The sequence below is a fragment of the Trachemys scripta genome, chromosome 2 (genome assembly GCF_013100865.1).
Source record: "Trachemys scripta elegans isolate TJP31775 chromosome 2, CAS_Tse_1.0, whole genome shotgun sequence".
NCBI lineage: Eukaryota > Metazoa > Chordata > Testudines > Emydidae > Trachemys > Trachemys scripta.
Window position 1 is genome coordinate 231,861,525 of NC_048299.1, and position 17,467 is coordinate 231,878,991.

A 17,467-nucleotide genomic window follows, 5' to 3' on the forward strand; every position below is an offset into this window, starting at 1 on the left:
TCCCTTAGGTAGAGATGTGTTGGTTTAGTACCAAACAAACAGGAACATAATTATATGAGTGACAAAATACATCTGAAAGAGAAACTGGAATCTGACTTTTATAGCCTTTTATTTCATATGTTTATAGGCACTATATTCTATAACTTCTTCACTGTGATACATTGCCATACTTCTAGTGCTAATGTTCAGTTTTGCTTTTCCTACCTTCATGACTGGCAACAGTTTTCTCCAGCCTAGGAGAACAGAATGAGGTTATATACCTGATTTCCCTCCCATATTAATTATTCCCAACCTCAAGGCAACAGTTCTTTCAACTAAGGTTGCCGAGACATCCCTCAGGCTCCAGTCAATGCCACTCCTATATTAGGCAGAAAGTCCTTTTTAAAAGAACAAAGTACTCTGCTCCCAAGGGGCCAGGCACTCTGGTTCTATTCTGGCACAGTTAAGTCAGAACAAAGATAAGCCATTTAAAGACAGAATTACTCTATAAAATCAAATGCACAGAGAAGAATTAAGGTACCTGGAGGACGAATCCTTAAGTTCTACAGGTGCAGGCTTCCAGAATGCTACAGAAAACCAGGTGCCCCAGGTCATGTCTCTGTTCATACTGGTTCAGGGAAGTATTTTACACACATGCCATCACACTGTTAAGTTCAGTATGTGTGAACCAGCTGCACCGTATTATTAATATTGTAGTAACACACACAGGCTCCAATCAGTGTCAGAGCCCCATCATGCTAAATGCTGTACAACCACATAGGATGTAAAATGAACTTGAATTTTATCTGCAAAACCCACATAGATGTTTGGGCAAAACAAAACTCTCATGTGTGAGGCAGCAACAACAGGTTCCTAATGCTAACTTAAAAACAAAATCTTAAGTAATTTAAGTAGCCTTTACCAGCATGTGCAGTGTAACTTCACCCTCCTCTCTAGACCGATGTTGGTGTCTTTCACCTTATCCTCCTTGGACTGGCAAGCATGTGAAAAGTAATCTTAATATTCATTTTTTAAGCCTGATTCTGAAACGTGGCTATATCCTGAGACATAGCACTACTCTGTGTACTGAATCGTAGTAGAAAAGTACACAGTAACATTTAAAGATATACTTAACATCACTGCGCAACTATATGTCACAGAAAGAACAAGTAGTAGTTCTGCAACCTCTCAGATGGTACCCGTGGCTACAGGATTCCCCACTGACACATCAGACAAAAATGTCATTCAAAATAGTTTGTTCTTTCTCCTTTATTTAGCCACAAATACAAAAGCGACAAAACCCAATTCAGTGGAGCCCACTAAAGAATATCTCTTGACAGAATAAACCTGTTCAAAATGAGAGTCTCATGAAACCCAACCAGAATATATACAAGAATGCAGCAGAGCCCTTGTAAAATATGAGGAATCACCTCTGGGTGCATCTCAAAGTAAAATACAATAGAAAATTGACCAGTTAAGAGAATACATTTGTTACAAAACAAGCTTATGCCCAAAACGGGTTTCCACTGTACCATTCTTTTGGCTATTTAAATACCACCACAATTTATTTTAGGTGCAATTTTGAAGCTCCTGGGGTGAAATCAGTTACCCAAGTATAAATTTAGGGTAACAGAGTTACTCCATTGTAACCAAGATCAGGTTCTGACTCCACACAATTGTTTAGCATTGGCTCTGGCCAGTAAAGTGGTATAAGGTGTTGGTCTCCCTCCCCCATGACTCCACCTAAATCAACACCAAAGCAATTCATGCTTGATCAGTAGCACCTTTGCTATTCTAGTAGTAGTTTACTCTTGAGCAAAAAAAACTGCCCCTCCTTATGCCAAAAGAAATAATGCAGTGGTGCTGAGTTGTGATAAATGTCCACTAGGATAAGACTAGGACTAGGATCATATCACCAAACCCACCCAGCCCTGTGACACAGAATTCCCTTTCTGACATAAACCTGGTCAATCTGATTTGTCAACGCTTTGTTCAGAAATATAAAACTCAGAATACAGTTTACAAAAGAATATTTCCTTATAGAACAGCTTAATGTCAAAATATTAACAAAAACACAAGTTATGTTAATGCTGAGAATAGCAGTTTTGAAAAATTAAAACTAAAAATAAGCTGTCACTAACAGTAATAGACAAAAATACACTAAATGTTAAAAAAAAAAAAAAAGTCCAATGTTCTCAGCCAAAATGGAATCGTTTGAGACAAATTGTTTACAAAGTGAGTTAAACACTCAGCATAAAGCCTATCACAAGTGTTAACATCCACTAGTGTGATTTTATTTTTGGACAAACTTCAGCAACTCATTTTTGTTTTAAAATCTGCTAATACAAAAATGTAAAAAACTCAAACACTTCAGTTTTTAGACAAACTTTGTTAAGCTTGAACTGTACCTTTGCCTCAGTTACTTAAGAACTTAAAATTGAAGTTGGCAATAAAACCAGCTCAGCTGAGTTTTTAAGCTTCCCTCACCCTGCGCTAAACCATTAGTTCTTAAAAGGCTCCAATCTCAGTCCCCCACGGTCTATAGGGCTTGCCAAGGTTTGCCGACTGTGCTGGTGCAGATGGACTGAGTACATTAGGCGACAGCAAATGGAACGAACCAAATGAAAAGGGGAACGCAGACAAAGATGCCATGGAGGACAGCAGAGGAGGAGATAGTTTGGAAGTAGAGGTGACCACAGGGAGCACTGGTCCAATGCTGCCATTAGGGGGCAGTCTCAGTGAAGAAGTTTCAGCATGTGGAGCAGCAATTCTGCTCTGGTGATGTGGTTCTGCGGAAGACGTTGTAGTACTGGTATTACTGTGCCCATTCTGAGGCAATAATAACGGGTGAGTGATGTGAGGATGATGTCCAAAGGCACTGCCCCAAGGAATATGTCCAATGCCGGTGTGGGCACTACTTGCTGCTTCCCGTTGAGAGGCATAATTATTGAGGTGAGACACCAGTCGAATTCGAAGAGGATCAGAAGTGTCCAGACCCTCAATAATACTAAGGTACCGGACTACTTCAGCCAGGCACTCTCGAAATCCTAAACTCCGATAGTCCATAGCAAGAGCGTGGGCATCAAAATAGCCTAAGAAAAAGGAACAAAGAGTGGAGTCTTAAAATACCATTTTTAGTCATTGGCTACACTGCATCCTCCACACGCCCTGCAAGCACATTTCACTTGAGTGTGACGGTTATATAGTTGCAATTTTCCCCAAACACAGAATGGCTTCCAAAATGGCTTCTACGGTCTAACACGTTTTTCTTTTATAGTATCTGTGTTGTCATGCTGCGAGTCCCAGGACCAGTCGCAGACTGGCATGTGTAAACTGAAACTGCACACTACCAGCAAAGAACGCACAAAGAGAAGACATGTATTTTTCAATGCTAGCTACATCAATGGACACAAAGCCACTGAACAGTGAAATTCATTGGTCACACACATGTAACTAATCATAGGCCACTTTCACAGACTAGCTGTCGGTTCTCAAACATCAATTTATACATTGCCATTTGTGTTAGCTCCTCCACTACCCATTTCAACCTATAACATTAAACAGCCAAAAAGATCCCAAACAGATCACTTGTTTTAGGCAGATGGTGGGGGGCGGGGGCGGAGGGGAGAAGAGCTTGTGTTTCTCTTCAGTGGCTGAAAGTTACTTCACTTCACAGTGCTGCCATAACCTTACAGAAACTTGGATAACCAATCATTTTCCCAACACAGCGTCTATCTATAGTCTACAACAGCCTAATCTGCACTTAACATAGAACAGTAAATAGACTATACAGTGTTCCATGTAAGAGGAAATACTGAATTACCAAGTAGTGTATACACATACTTCCATTTGATTTCTCCTCCCACTGCATGCAGCATATCAGATGACAAATGTGTGGGACATTTAGTTAGGGCTCAGGATGCTGCTTGGTCTTACTACAACTTTGTTGCTGTAATCAGTTTATTCAGGACTATTGAATCTGTTGTCAGATAAAAGATTACCTTTGCCTCCTGCTGTATGCAACATTTTCAGGTGATCCACAGTCATCTGCAGAATTTCAGCTTTTTCCAGTTTGGCTGATCCCTTGAAAAAGAGAGAGAGAGAGAGAGAGCAGAAAAGGAGAGGGGGTAGAATAGGTCAATTTTTAGAAGATCTAAATAAGAGTTTGGCAGAAATAGTGCAAAATGAACTATAAAAGGGTAAAATGCAACACCACTTCTAGTCTGCAGTCCTTGTGACTGAGTCACCTATGCACTAATTATAGTCAGAGCCCAATGTGAATTACCTGCTTTTCAAAAGCACTTGGCACCAGTCTCCTCAGCTCCGACAAGCTGTTATTGATTCGATCCCGGCGACGTTTCTCGATGATCTATGAGTAAAACAGACAGGTTTTCAGCGTTGATTGCAAAAGGCAGGCTGGGGCAAAGCAGCTTGACCCTAGGAGGGTATCAGTAGTTCGTGCAAAGAGACTCACCCCTCTGCGCCTTTTCCTGGCCAGGATCTGGGAGGTGGCGGATGGAGACATTGAACCTGGAGCTGAACTCAAGTTTCTGAAATGAACCACAAACAGTTATCACAGATGCCGGGAGTGAGAGAATGGGGCTGTAAGGAAGGATCAACCAAGCCGCTCCCATAATAACAACGCGTGGGCTGAGGCAGTTCCGCACTGGGACTCCGGGAGGCAAAGGTGCGATCCGTCAGGGCAGGGCGCCTACCTGCCCGCGGCGGACACAGAGCACACCCCGGGTGCCGCTCCCCCGAGGATCGCCGCAAACGGGCGCCTCCCCCGGGCCCCGCACCCCATGCGGCACAGAGCCCCCGCTCCCCTCCTCACCCATTCTCGTCCGCGCTCTCCTTCTCCACCTCGACGGGCTCGTCCAGCTCCTCGCTGTCAGAGGAGCTGTACTCGGGGTGCGCCCGCTTCATGCTGCCGCTGCAGGGGGCGGGTGGGAGGCAGAGACCGGGCCCGGGTTCGCTCGCTGGCTCAGTGCGCGCCCCGCTGCCGCTCGACCTCTGGCTCCGCCAGCTCCGTCTCCCCCATCCCGTTCCCACGCCTCGCCTCTTACCCGCGGGAGGGGGGACGCCAGGCGCCGCCGGCCACAGACATCACATTGTAGCCACTCGCTGGCCCCGCTCTCCTGATTGGCGGACGCGCCGCCGGTTGCAGCCAATAGCCGCCGGCGGGGAGGCCGGCCAGCGACACGCCTCCTCCCCCTGCCCCGGCGCTACTTGGGGGTGGGGCTGCTCGGAGCGACACATGGCCGCGTTCGGAGCCCGCCCCCGTCGGTGCGCGATTGGCTGGGCCGGAAGCCAGTCAGGCGCTGGCGGAGCCGCACGCGTGGCCTAGCGGCCGTGGGAAAGTTGCTCAGTGCCCGGCTGGCGGCCAATCGGGGCCGGCTGCGGCGCTGGGCGGTGCGTGCGGCAGCGGCGGCCGCCGCGTGTGAGCCTCCCCCGGCCGGCTGGGCGGGCGTGGGATAGACAGGGCCCGCGGCGGCTGCGCTCGGGCTATGGGCTGAGCCGCCCTCGGCGCGGGGAGTCCGGCTCGCCCTGCCAACTCCCGCGGGGCGGCCTCCGCCCGCTCGCCCGCGTCTCGCTTCCCTTATCCTCCCGCCGGGCTCTGCGCCTCCCCCGCCGGCCGGCAGAGCCCTGGGAGCTCTCGGGCGGAGACACTCAGTGAGATAGTTTCGTACCGTGAGCTAAGGCTCCCTGCGTGTCCCGGGCCCTTCACAGAGATTGGCTCTGGCTCGCTACTGAAATGCCCCCTCGCCCTGCCCGTCAGCCGGCCAGGCCAGCCTCCATTGCTAGCTGTGGTGCACTGGCAACCAAGCGCCTCCATGCTTTCTCCCACGCCGGCCCGCGCGTGTTGGGGGCCTGCCGGTAAACACCTGCAGAGGCACCTCATTAGCCTCCCTCCAGTCTCTCCTCAGAACTGCCCTGATGCCTATAACCAAAAACCTTGACTGTGCCAAGCCCACAGCCTCTGAGGCTGAAGGGTACTGGCTCGCTGGTTCCTTGTGTTCTCCTGTTCTCTCTCCATAGCTATCTATTCTCTCTTGCCTGAGACTGGAAGCTCCTGGGGGCAGAGAGCAGCTTTGTGTTCTGGTTGTACAAAACGTAAGAAGGCCCATGCTGAGTCAGACCAAAGGTCCATCTAGCTCATGGTATCCTGTCTTCTGACCCTGGCCAGTGCCAGGTGCCCCAGAGGGAATGAACAGAACAGGTAATTATCCAGGGGTCCATCCCTTGTTACCCATTCCTAGCTTCTGGCAAACAAGCTAGGGACACCATCCCTGCCCATCCTGGCTAATAACCATTGATGGACCAATCACAATGGGGTCTTGGTCCATGAGTGGGGCTCCTAAATGCTACAGTAATACAAATAATACTTAATTTACACAAGGCCTTTTAAATAAGGGTCCTTTTATTAGGTGGATAGTTTTGAGTTCACAGATGGGGAACTTAGTCACAAAAAAACCTTAAGGGGGATGGCCACCACCACACACTATGGCAGTACCAGGAAACCTAGCTTTCCTCAGGGCTGCTCTGCTCCATCTACTAGCCTAGTTGCTTTAAGCATCCCATCTGTTTTAACTTAAGCTATTCACACAGCTTCACAGTGTACATTTCATTGACTTGCCCATATTATTGGTAAATGCAACAATAACATTTCTGGAAGGGGCTTCTGGCAGAGTGAAAGGAAATGGAGCCAAAGAGATAAAAGCCAGTGATGGCACAGCCAACAGTTGCAGTTCAGCAGATAGAAAGATCCTGCAGTTGCCTGCAACCAGCCTTTGGAATAAGATAGGAACCACCTATTCCCAAGAAATGCTTTTTAAATTAATCTGCCCCTTTTGCAATGCTAGAGTTAAGTTTGGGTCAGCTTTTCCATTAAATCCATTTTTCAAGCATTTATAAATCATAAACATTCTCTGTCCATGCATTTGGCTTTTACGAGCTTAGAAGCAGATTGGGCTTTAAACAAAGAGAGAAATGTGGTTGGCCATTTAAGCTTTAAAAGTGCAAATGCAATATAAGGCACATAATAAACTCTGTTTTGGCTCAGGAGTTACACGTCTGCCTTGTGCTAGGGAATGAGGATTTTCAGACAGATTTGCAGGTGATTATTTCATAATAAAGACGGTCTCCTTTGCACTTTTTAAAGGAGTGTTAGAAATGAATTTATGTTAAGTAATCTATTTCACTTGCAGAGATTTCCATAAGGATTTTCAACACACAGTCTTACTCTTCTTCATGTCTACTTCCTCTCATTGACTAAGGAGGCCAGACAGCTTCCAGAGATGCTTCAGATTTTTTCCAGTTACTGATTTCCCAAAAATGATGTACAGAAATAGTCAGCGCGTAGGTAGGCCTGTGTGTAAGTAATTGCAGGTGACTATCAGCTGCTTTCGTAAGATAAGAAATGTTAAAAGATGTGTTGGTCTAGAAAGATCATCCACTCCAGCTGAGCGCAGGATCAGGAGAAACAGGGAGCAAAATAGCTTTCAAAAATCACTTTTATGCCTCTCTGATGCTGCCATCACACTGGTTCTCAGGTTTGGTCTAACATTTGCCCTTGTCCCCAAGGGGCAGTTCCAAGAGCCAGGGACTAATGGAGCACAGAGGGGGTCCATCCACACCCCCTTTCTCCCTGGAATCACCCATTACACTAGAGGCAGTAAAGCAGGAGTGGTTGCAAAGCTGCCATGGCAAGCCCAAGGATCTGGCCTGACATGTCTAAGAATTCTTGATCATAATTATCATTCTGAGTGAGTCTGTGTGATTTTTTTTGTGTACTCTTCCACCATTCTTCTCTGTTTTATGCTTCCTTAGGCTGTTTCGATACTAGTCAAAATAACACTGAAAGGGAGTTGTTTATTGCTGCTGTAGGCTTCCCTTCAGCAGAGACCTGCCACTGCTGACCCTTGTTCTAGTGTGTGCACTAAATTAACTCCAAGCCCCTCCCTTTAAGTCTTCTCTCCCAAGGGAGCAACTGCTTTGAAGAGTAATCCCGTCAACCTGTCATACTGAGTCCCGGAAATTCACTGTTACTATGGTTACTTTTCCCAATTCAACTACTGGATCTGGCACTCATGCTGCAGCGAGTTGAAAACCTTAACCCTCCCACGAAGAACTTACTGAACCACAGCACCAGCTTTTCCAGAGTTTACTGCTCTGAATCTTGCATGTTTCTTTGCATATTTCATTCCTGAATATGTTCATTTTCAGGACAAGTCTCACTTTTTAAAATATGCTTTTCTGGAATCAAGGGAACGGGCTGAAAATCAATAGAAGCATTAAAAAAGGAGTTGACAGAATTTCGCATGCACTTTAAGCAGTGCTGTGAATTCGACATTTTTAACAGAGATGAGCTTGAGCAGTGACCAACACTTCCCCCAAGTTCAAGAGTTTGGATCTAGCATTTCAATTTGGATATGCTAATTTTGATGGACCCCAAGTTCTGTCATGTACCTTCTGTCTAGGGCCAGGCCATGTATTGGTTGGAACAGTTGATACTAGACTAAGGTATAAGTGCTAAATTAAAATGCATTTAGTAATGTCCAATTCACTAAGACATTTTTAAATTCAACATTATCTCCAAATTGGCCAAGGATTGGGATAAACTTTCACATTAAAGTCCTCATTGTAAGCACAAATCCTGTGAAATCTTGTGTTGGTAAGGTTATTTAACATGGTTAGGCAAGTACATTGTTATCAGCATCTTATGACAGCAGTCCAGACTATTTTTTTCTAGAGGATTTCAAAAAATTCGTATAGTCTTTGGATTTGTCTTATATTATGCTCCAATCCTTCAACTCATTTGCAGAAACATATCTGGGCTAGACTGTGAACTCATATTGGCGAGCAGCTAGGCTGCAGAGGAAAGCTGGTTCTGTGATTTAGGCCACTAGTCTTAAAGCTGGAAGACTAAGGTGAAATTCCCTGCTCTGTGACAAACTTCATGTGTGATGTAGGGCTTATCTACATGACACTACAGAGTCCAGCCTACAGGGCTGTGATTTGTGTAGCTCTCTAACAACCTTGTGTAGAGCCTGCTGGTAAGAACTAAAAGTGCCTAGTGCCTGTTAAAATAATCCTGTTTCAAACAGGACTACATCAGTGCAGTGCATCTGTAAAACTAGGATGAATACTTTGCTCCCTCCTGGCGGTGTTGAGGATAAATATGTTAAAGATTGAAGGTTTTCAGATACAATGGGAATGAGATCTGTACGTTCTTAAGACAGATGAGATTCTTACTCAAATAGATTGTCCAATTTCATTTCAATACACCTCTACCCCAATATAACGCTGTCCTCGGGAGCCAAAAAATCTTACTGCATTATATGGAACTTGCTTTGATCCACGGGGGCGCCCCCCCCCCCCCCCCCCCAGAGCGCTGCTTTACCGCATTATATCTGAATTTGTTATGTTGGGTCACGTTATATCGGGGTAGAGGTGTACTTGTGTAATTGTTCACCAGTGTGATTAACAAAACGGTTTACAGATTAGCCACTAATGTCTCAACTGTTTTTAAAGGGATGATGTGACTGACATTTTTCTGCATTTTTTTCTTTTTTTTTTAAATTTTGATTTCAACGTTACACAAGTTTTCAGAGATATGCTTACTGTGAATGTGAACGGATCACAATGAGAAATATCTTTGTTTATGTGGCTATTTTTAAATAGCAGGAAGGAGGAAGAGGTGCAAACTGGTACAGATGTACAAAAACTGCTTTCATAAAAACTCTGTCTTTAATGATTACAGCACCTGCACAGTATAGCATGGTGTTTGTGCTACATAATTACACACACTCACACCTTCAACCCCCAGACCATCCTTCCACTTCCTACAATTCCCTGCCATATCCACCATACCACTTCCCACTTCTGCCACTAGTGAGGCAGGGGGCATACAGACAACAGCCTCTTTTATTACACAATCCTGATTCATCCCCAGACAATCATCCACACTGAATGAGGTGGAGGTTTTGTGGAAAAACACTATATGATCATGCGACTCAAGACTGTATCATAATGCATATATATGCACAAGGGATCTGATCTAAAGTTGCACGTGCAACCTTAATTCTGGAATTTCCTAACTTTTCAGTGTTTGATTTGCAACTGGAACATACTTTTTAATCATTTATTTGTATGTAAATATACCTTGATATTACAAGATCACAATGATTTCAGTTCAGTTCAATAATACTTCATTGGCAAAACAGCTCAATGAAGTGTTGCCAAACTATGTAAGGAGACAACGCCCTGAGGTATGTGTCAGAGGGTAAGTACAATCTGCCCAGGATACAGCTTCACCATGTTCAGAGATTTTTTTTAATCCCTTTGTTCATTTGGCATTATTGTCCAAGGCTGACTGTATGGCAGATTGCTATGTAACATGATGCAGTCTATCTGTACTCTATCTATCATTTCTCCCAGATTTATGCAGTTTTTCTTTGATGTCTGTTTCCTGAAAAGTCTATTTGATGAGACATCTTTATCAGACTCCTGCAATACTTTGACACAGTGGGACAGAGCAGAACTATTCACCAGGAACTTTCTTGTTCTTCAGACCTCAAGTTAGGCCCCCTAAGATTCCTTCACCAAGGAAAGTTCTATCTCATCATCTTTATAGTGCTCTTCTGCATGATGACTTGTAACACAGTAGTGCCCAAAATTTGTTACGTGGTGTACAAGCATGTAAGATGACAGTGCCTGCTCCAAAGAGTTTATAGTGTAAAATCTTTTTTGAGTTTTCTTTGCTATTAAGATGCAGCATTGACCAAAATAATTATTAGTCATTTCTGACTGAGGCCTTGGCTACACTTGCGAGTTATAGCGCTGTAAAGGCTCCCCCAGCGCTGTAACTCACTCCCCGTCCACACTGGCAAGGCATTTGCAGTGCTGTATCTCCGTGGTTGCAGCGCTGCATGTACTCCACCTCTCCGAGAGGAATAGCAAGCATTACGCTGCCGCTGCAGCGCCAGTGTGACCGCCCAATGCGCTGTGAATGGCCTCCAGAATTATTCGGCAGTATCCCACAATGCCTGTTCTAGCCACTCTGGTCATCAGTTCAAATTCTGTCCTGGCCTCAGGTAACCAACCATGTGACTGACCCTTTACATTCCCCGGGAATTTTAAAAATCCCCTTCCTGTTTGCTCAGCCCAGCGTGGTGTGGAGTGCTATCAGTGAATCTTTCCAGCTGACCATGCCTCCACGCGCCAAGTGAGCCCCAGTATGGAGCAATGGCAAGTTGCTGGACCTCATCAGTGTTTGGGGGGAGGAAGCTGTCCAGTCCCAGCTGCGCTCCAGCCGTAGGAATTACGATACCTTCGGGAAGGTATCAAAGGACATGATGGAAAGGGGCCATGACCGGGATGCCCTGCAGTGCAGGATTAAAGTGAAGGAGCTGCGGAGTGCCTACCGCAAAGCCCGCGACGCAAACGGCCGCTCGGGTGCTCCCCCCGCGACCAGCCGATTCTATGAAGAGCTGGATGTGATACTTGGGGTTAACCCCACCTCCACTCCGAGCACCACCATGGACACTTCAGAGCCGGTGTGGGGGGGCGAGGAGGAGGAGGAGGAAAATGGGAGTGAGGGTGGTGGGCCGGATGGAGACACCTCGGAGTCCCTGGAGGCATGCAGCCAGGAGCTCTTCTCGAGCCAGGAGGAAGGTAGCCAGTCGCGGCGGCCAGTACTTGGTGGAGGACAAACAGAAGAGCAGGTTCCTGGTAAGAGTTGTTTTTTTTCGGGAAGGAATTTTTTCGGTGTGGGCTCTTTGAGAGAGGAGGGTTAGGCATGCATGCCTAGATGCAGAATAGTGCATTGATGTGGTTTATCACATCACGGTAATTGGCCTCGGTAATCTTCTCATCCAGAATGTGTGCAATGCGCTTGCGCAGGTTTATCGGGAGAGGCACCATGGTCCTTGTCCCAGCCAGGCTAACGTGTCCGCGCCACTACGCCGCGAGGGGACCATTGTTGCACACAGGCAAGCTGCATATGGGCCAGGGCGGAAGCCGCATTGCAGTAGAAGACCCTCCCTTGCTTCCCAGGTCATCCTCAGCAGCGAGATATCATCCAGGACAAACTCCTGTGGAAAATGTTGGGACATTGTTCAGTGTAGGTGCCCCCTGAAGCTGTTGGCTCTTCCTAAGGCACAGAAACCCAGAGGACAGTGCAGCCCTGAAACAATCAGTCCCCCTTACTCACCATTTTGAGGCTCCCATGGGATATGTGTGCTCTGTTTCGGACGGGAAAATTATGCTATTGTGTAGACCCTGTGTGTTTTCTACTCCTTAAGTGCGGTGGGAATCATTACTCTGTCTGGTATAAACAATGCTGCCTCTGTAAAATGTTGCATTTTGCCTATACTGCTGCACCAACCTTGAAACCTCAGCCATCCCTCTTATCGCCTGCTCAGAGACTGCAAAAACTCAGGAAGAGACTGCAAAAAAGCAAAGAAGACATGTTGCAAGAAGTGATGCAGCAGTCTATTAAAGAGAATGAGAAAGCACAGGACTGGAGGGAGAGAGAAAGCAGGAGCCGCCAGGAAAACGCAGCGCACCGGTGGCAAAGCACCTCGCACCGGCAGCAAAGCACCGATAGGCTCATAAGCATCCTGGAGCGCCAAGCAGACGCTATCCAGGAGCTGGTAGCCATGCAGAAAGAGGAGCAGTAACGCAAACGTCACCTCCCCACAGCCTTTGTCCCAAAACTCTTTCCGTTGTGCCCCACTGTCACCTCCAACCCACTTTCCCCAATTTCCATGTTCTTCACTCCACCTGCTGCCTCCAACACCAGTATCTTCACCACCCAGCCCTGAAAACCACGACCCTTACCCTCTGCACTCAACCCCCATCACCATGAAGTATAGCTGTCCTGAAGTGTAGCATTCACTGCACAGCACACCACACAGGACATACGCAAATCTGTGATTGTACTGTTCCCCACTCCACGTCCTTGTTTCTTTTCAATAAATAATTTTTTTTTCTTTTCAATAAATGGATTCTTTGGCTTTGAAAACATTCTTTATTATTGCATAAAGTAAAAGACTCCTTAGCCCAGGAAATAAACAGGCACTGCAAGTCTGCTTCTCTGCTAAGCAGACACTGATTCCTAAAGATTGGAACTACTGCACTTCACTCCCGTGCAGGGCACCAGATATCTCTGCTGGTTTTCAGCCTCAAATTGCTCCCTCAAGGCATCCCTAATCCTTGCAGCCCCACGCTGGGCCCCTGCTCTCTGGCTGTGCAAATTCAGCCTCCAGGTGTTGAACCTCGGAGGTCCATGCCTGAGTGAAGCTTTCACCCTTCCCTTCACAAATATTATGGAGGGCACAGCATGCGGATATAACCGCGGGGATGCTGTTTTCGGCCAAGTCCAGCTTCCCATATAGAGATCACCAGCGGCCCTTTAAATGGCCAAAGGCACACTCCACAGTCATTCGGCACCGGCTCAGCCTGTAGTTGAACCGTTCCTTGCTGCTGTCAAGGCTCCCTGTGTAGGGTTTCATGAGCCACGGCATTAATGGGTAAGCAGGATCTCCAAAGATCACAATGGGCATTTCAACTTCCCCTACCGTGATCTTCCACTCTGGGAAAAAAGTCCTGGCCTGCATCTTCCTGAACAGCCAAGTGTTCCGAAAGATGCATGTGTCATGCACCTTTCCGGGCCAGCCTGTGTTAATGTCAATGAAATGCCCACGGTGATCCACAAGCGCCTGGAGAACCATAGAGAAATACCCCTTCCGATTAACGTACTCGGATCCTAGGTGGGGTGATGACAGAATAGGAATGTGTGTCCATCTATCGCCCATCCACACTTAGGGAACCCCATTTGTGCAAAGCCAGCCACTATTTCCTGCACCGTTACCCAGAGTCACAGATCTTCTGAGTAGGATGCGATTAATGGCCTTGCAAACTTGCATCAACATGATTCCAACGGTCAACTTTCCCATTCCAAACTGGTTTGCGACCAACCGGTAGTTGTCTGGAATTGCCAGCTTCCAGATTGCAATAGCCACCCGCTTCTCCACTGGCAGGGCAGCTCTCAATCTCGTGTCCTTGCACCGCAGGGTGGAGGCGAGCTCCTCACACAGTCCCATGAAAGTGGCTTTTGTCATCCGAAAGTTCTGCAGCCACTGCTCGTCATCCCAGACTTCCATGACGATGTGATCCCACCACTCGGTGCTTGTTTCCCGAGCCCAAAAGCGGTGTTCCACGGTGCTGAGCATGTCCGTGAATGCCACAAGCAAGTTCGTGTCGTACACGTTACGCGGCTCGATAGCATCGTCTGATTCCTCACTCTCACTGTCACTTTGGATCTTAAGGAATAGTTCGACAGCCAAACATGACGTGCTGGCGAGACTCGTCAGCATACGCCTCAGCAGTTCAGGCTCCATTTCCCGCAGACAGATCGCGCTGCACAGAAACCGTTGAAAGATGGCGCCAAAGGTGGACGGAAACAAAGGGATTTCTGGGATGCAAAGCGATGCATCACGGGGCATTGGGACAGGACCCAGAATCCCCCGCACCCACGCCCCCTTCCCACAACCCACGGCGCCAGAATGGGAAAAGGTGCTCTGTGGGATAGCTGCCCATAATGCACCGCTCCCAATAGCACCGCAGTTGCCGCAAATGTGGCCACAACAGTGCGCTGGGCAGCTGTCAGTGTGGACAGACTGCAGCACTTTCCCTACTCAGCTGCACGAAGTCAGGTTTAACTCACAGTGCTGTACATCTGCAAGTGTAGCCAAGGCCTAAGTGGTTAGGATGGAAAGCAGCTCCCACACCTACTGCCATTAATGCAAACCACTGTTTAAATTTCTGATATTTAATAGGGAAAACCTGCTTTTTTGGCAATCTTTGTTCAAACGTATAAACAGAAATAGTATATCTGGTTTTATGAGCAACTTCCCTACAACAAAAATTCATTTGGTAAGAATAAAAGTGAAACTTGAGCATACACTCTAGCTGTTGGAAAACAAAGTTTGGGACAAAGCAAATCATAGTAATATTTTATTACCGTTTTGAAGATACTAATCTCTGATCACTGTTGCACAGAGAGGCCCTATACAGGAAGCACTAGGCATTTTGCAGATCAGGTGTAAGATGCATGCACGTGTGGGGTAACTTATATCTAGGTTTGTCCTTAAGTTAACTCGCATTTATGTAGCATCATCTATCATGCTGAAAGAACTTTAAACATTTAATTAACTACATACATTCAGTCCCACTGAAGTACAGCCACCTCTGAGGTGGATGGAAGTAGCCAGGAAAACCACCACTTTACAGCACACTGCATATGGGGTACTGAGGGAAATTTCAGCCTATGAAACCAGAGCTAATCCCGTCTCTTGCCATGGGAATTTAGACAGCAGCCAGGACCTTGGTTAAAGATTTTATCTTAGAGAACTGGCAAAGTAACTCTGTCTACTTTTGAAAAATAAACAGCAGGGTTTGACTCTTTGAATGAATGATTCCACAGTGTCTGAATATTTCTAAGTCAGGACCTAGACCACTAAGCCATCTTCTGCAGTGAGAACATCAAAAATCAAATCCTATGATCAACAAATATCTCTTGCCCTTCCTTCCCTTATATCTTTAAGATGGGATTATGATAAACACAAACAATGCAATCAAAATGTCAGCGAGATTTTGCCAAAACTGGGCCAGATCCTCATCCCTGCTGACTGCTGTATTTTTAGGGAACTTTTTCTTTGTTAGAGTGATCTAAGGATATATAAGCAGCTGTGTTGAGATTGGCAGCACAAAATTCTTTTGTCCAAATTTATGGGTGTAAAAGCAGTTTTATTTTAAAGGTACCACAAAAATGAAGTCAGCACACTGAAAATTATGTATGTTGAGAATTAAGGCATGTGGCCAGCCAAAAGGCCTGATTCCAACTTTTCTTATACCATTTTTAAACCAGTGTAACTTTGACTTCAGTGTCTAGCTGAGGAAATCGACCAGCATCGTTATTCTGGAATGACTCCTCATGTGGACATTGTGGTCTGAAATAAAAGTGAATTCATTCCTGAATAATTACTCTGCTTTGGAAGCAGAGTACTTATTCTGGAATAAAATTCCTTGTATTCCAAAAGAGTGTCCATATGCAGTTTATTCTGGACTAGCTATGCCAGTCAGATTCCTCCGTGTAGACAAGGCCTGACTCCTGATTTACAGTGGTGTAGCTAAAACAAGAATCAGTCCCTGTGTGTTTACTTGTTACAAACCAAAGTGTCATTATTATGTGACTATTGATCTATTACATTCTAAGTGCTCAGATGCCACAGTGATGGGCTCTGCTTAAATACCTAGATAGCCATGATTAACAATATTGCTGTAAAGGAAACGGGGAAAAGGCACAAACTAGGAGTGCTTAACCACAGCAAATGTGTTTAATCCCACACAATAGCTCCCTTATAGTATGTCTAAAAGCTGTGATCTGCTGGGGAAGTGGTGGCCACTTCTCACATATTTAACATATACCAAATGTATTCAGCGTGGCACCAAGACAACAAGCTGCAAGTGTCACACTGGAGCCTATCATCCTGACAGCATGGGACATGTGCTTGTAAGCTGTCTCCAGGAGGATATTTGATTGCCCTCTTTCTTCTTCCGCCTCTCTCCCAACAAAAGTGGCCTGACCTCCCCCATGACCTGGCAAGTGCTGAAATTCCCCAAACACATTTTTCTGTTGTGCCCCAACCCTGAACAAAAGGGAAAGAAGCAGCCTCAATATACTTGAAGTATGGAATGAAAATAATAGCTGCTGTTCCTCGGCCAGCCAGCACTGATCTTCACCTCTGCCCAGCGTGGTTTGTGTCGCTTCCCATGCTATTGGTTTTATTGTCGCCGGCTTTTATATATTTATTTAATTTTTTGGCGGGGTGGAGGGGCGATGTAATTGCAGTTTACTCTGCGTTCCCACGCTACTATTGTTTGGGGCTTTGTTTCCTATTCCCATCACGTGTGCTAATTAGTTAGAGCTGCTGGCTAGCTGGGAGGCGTGTGTCTGGAGTAAAAGCAGAAAGATCACTTCCTGGAGGGATCTAGGCAATCTGAACAATTCTTTGCTGTACTTTCAGCCCTTCCCTTCTCCCCCTCCCCCCTTTGCCCTCCCAGGAAAAAGAGAAGAAGTGTTGATTGTCAAGCAAACACTAGTGCACAGAAGCAGCATAGACTTTATTGCTAGATAAAACAAAACTACATACTCAAAAACCCTCTGGGATTAGTTTAGCAAACTGAATTTTCAAAATATTCGCTTTTGGTGGACCAAATACGTTAAAAGGGACATGGGGTTTTTTAGTCTGTTCATAGGAAAATAACTCTGTTTTCTTAGCTAGGAGAAAGCAAACTCATGCCGCAGCATGCAGTCAGAAAAGAGAGAAGGAAATTATGTGAGTCAGGGCATTCTCTTATTCCTCCTAGCGCTGGACAACCAGTCCTATTCACATGACCTCGTTGTGTCTAGGCGTATGTT

The 17,467-nt window shown here is 46.1% G+C and overlaps 1 protein-coding gene across 1 annotated transcript; it reads right to left on the minus strand.

Annotated features, from left to right (window-relative positions):
* Nucleotides 1–1,218: 1,218 nt before the first annotated feature.
* Nucleotides 1,219–5,174, minus strand: HEY1 (hes related family bHLH transcription factor with YRPW motif 1). Its single transcript, XM_034763169.1, has 5 exons — nucleotides 4,814–5,174; nucleotides 4,454–4,529; nucleotides 4,265–4,348; nucleotides 3,981–4,062; nucleotides 1,219–3,071 (listed from the first exon to the last, which is right to left on the minus strand). The coding sequence occupies exons 1-5, from the start codon at nucleotides 4,903–4,905 to the stop codon at nucleotides 2,488–2,490; spliced, it is 918 nt and encodes a 305-aa protein (XP_034619060.1). The 5' UTR covers nucleotides 4,906–5,174; the 3' UTR covers nucleotides 1,219–2,487.
* Between the last annotated feature and the right edge of the window lie 12,293 nt (nucleotides 5,175–17,467).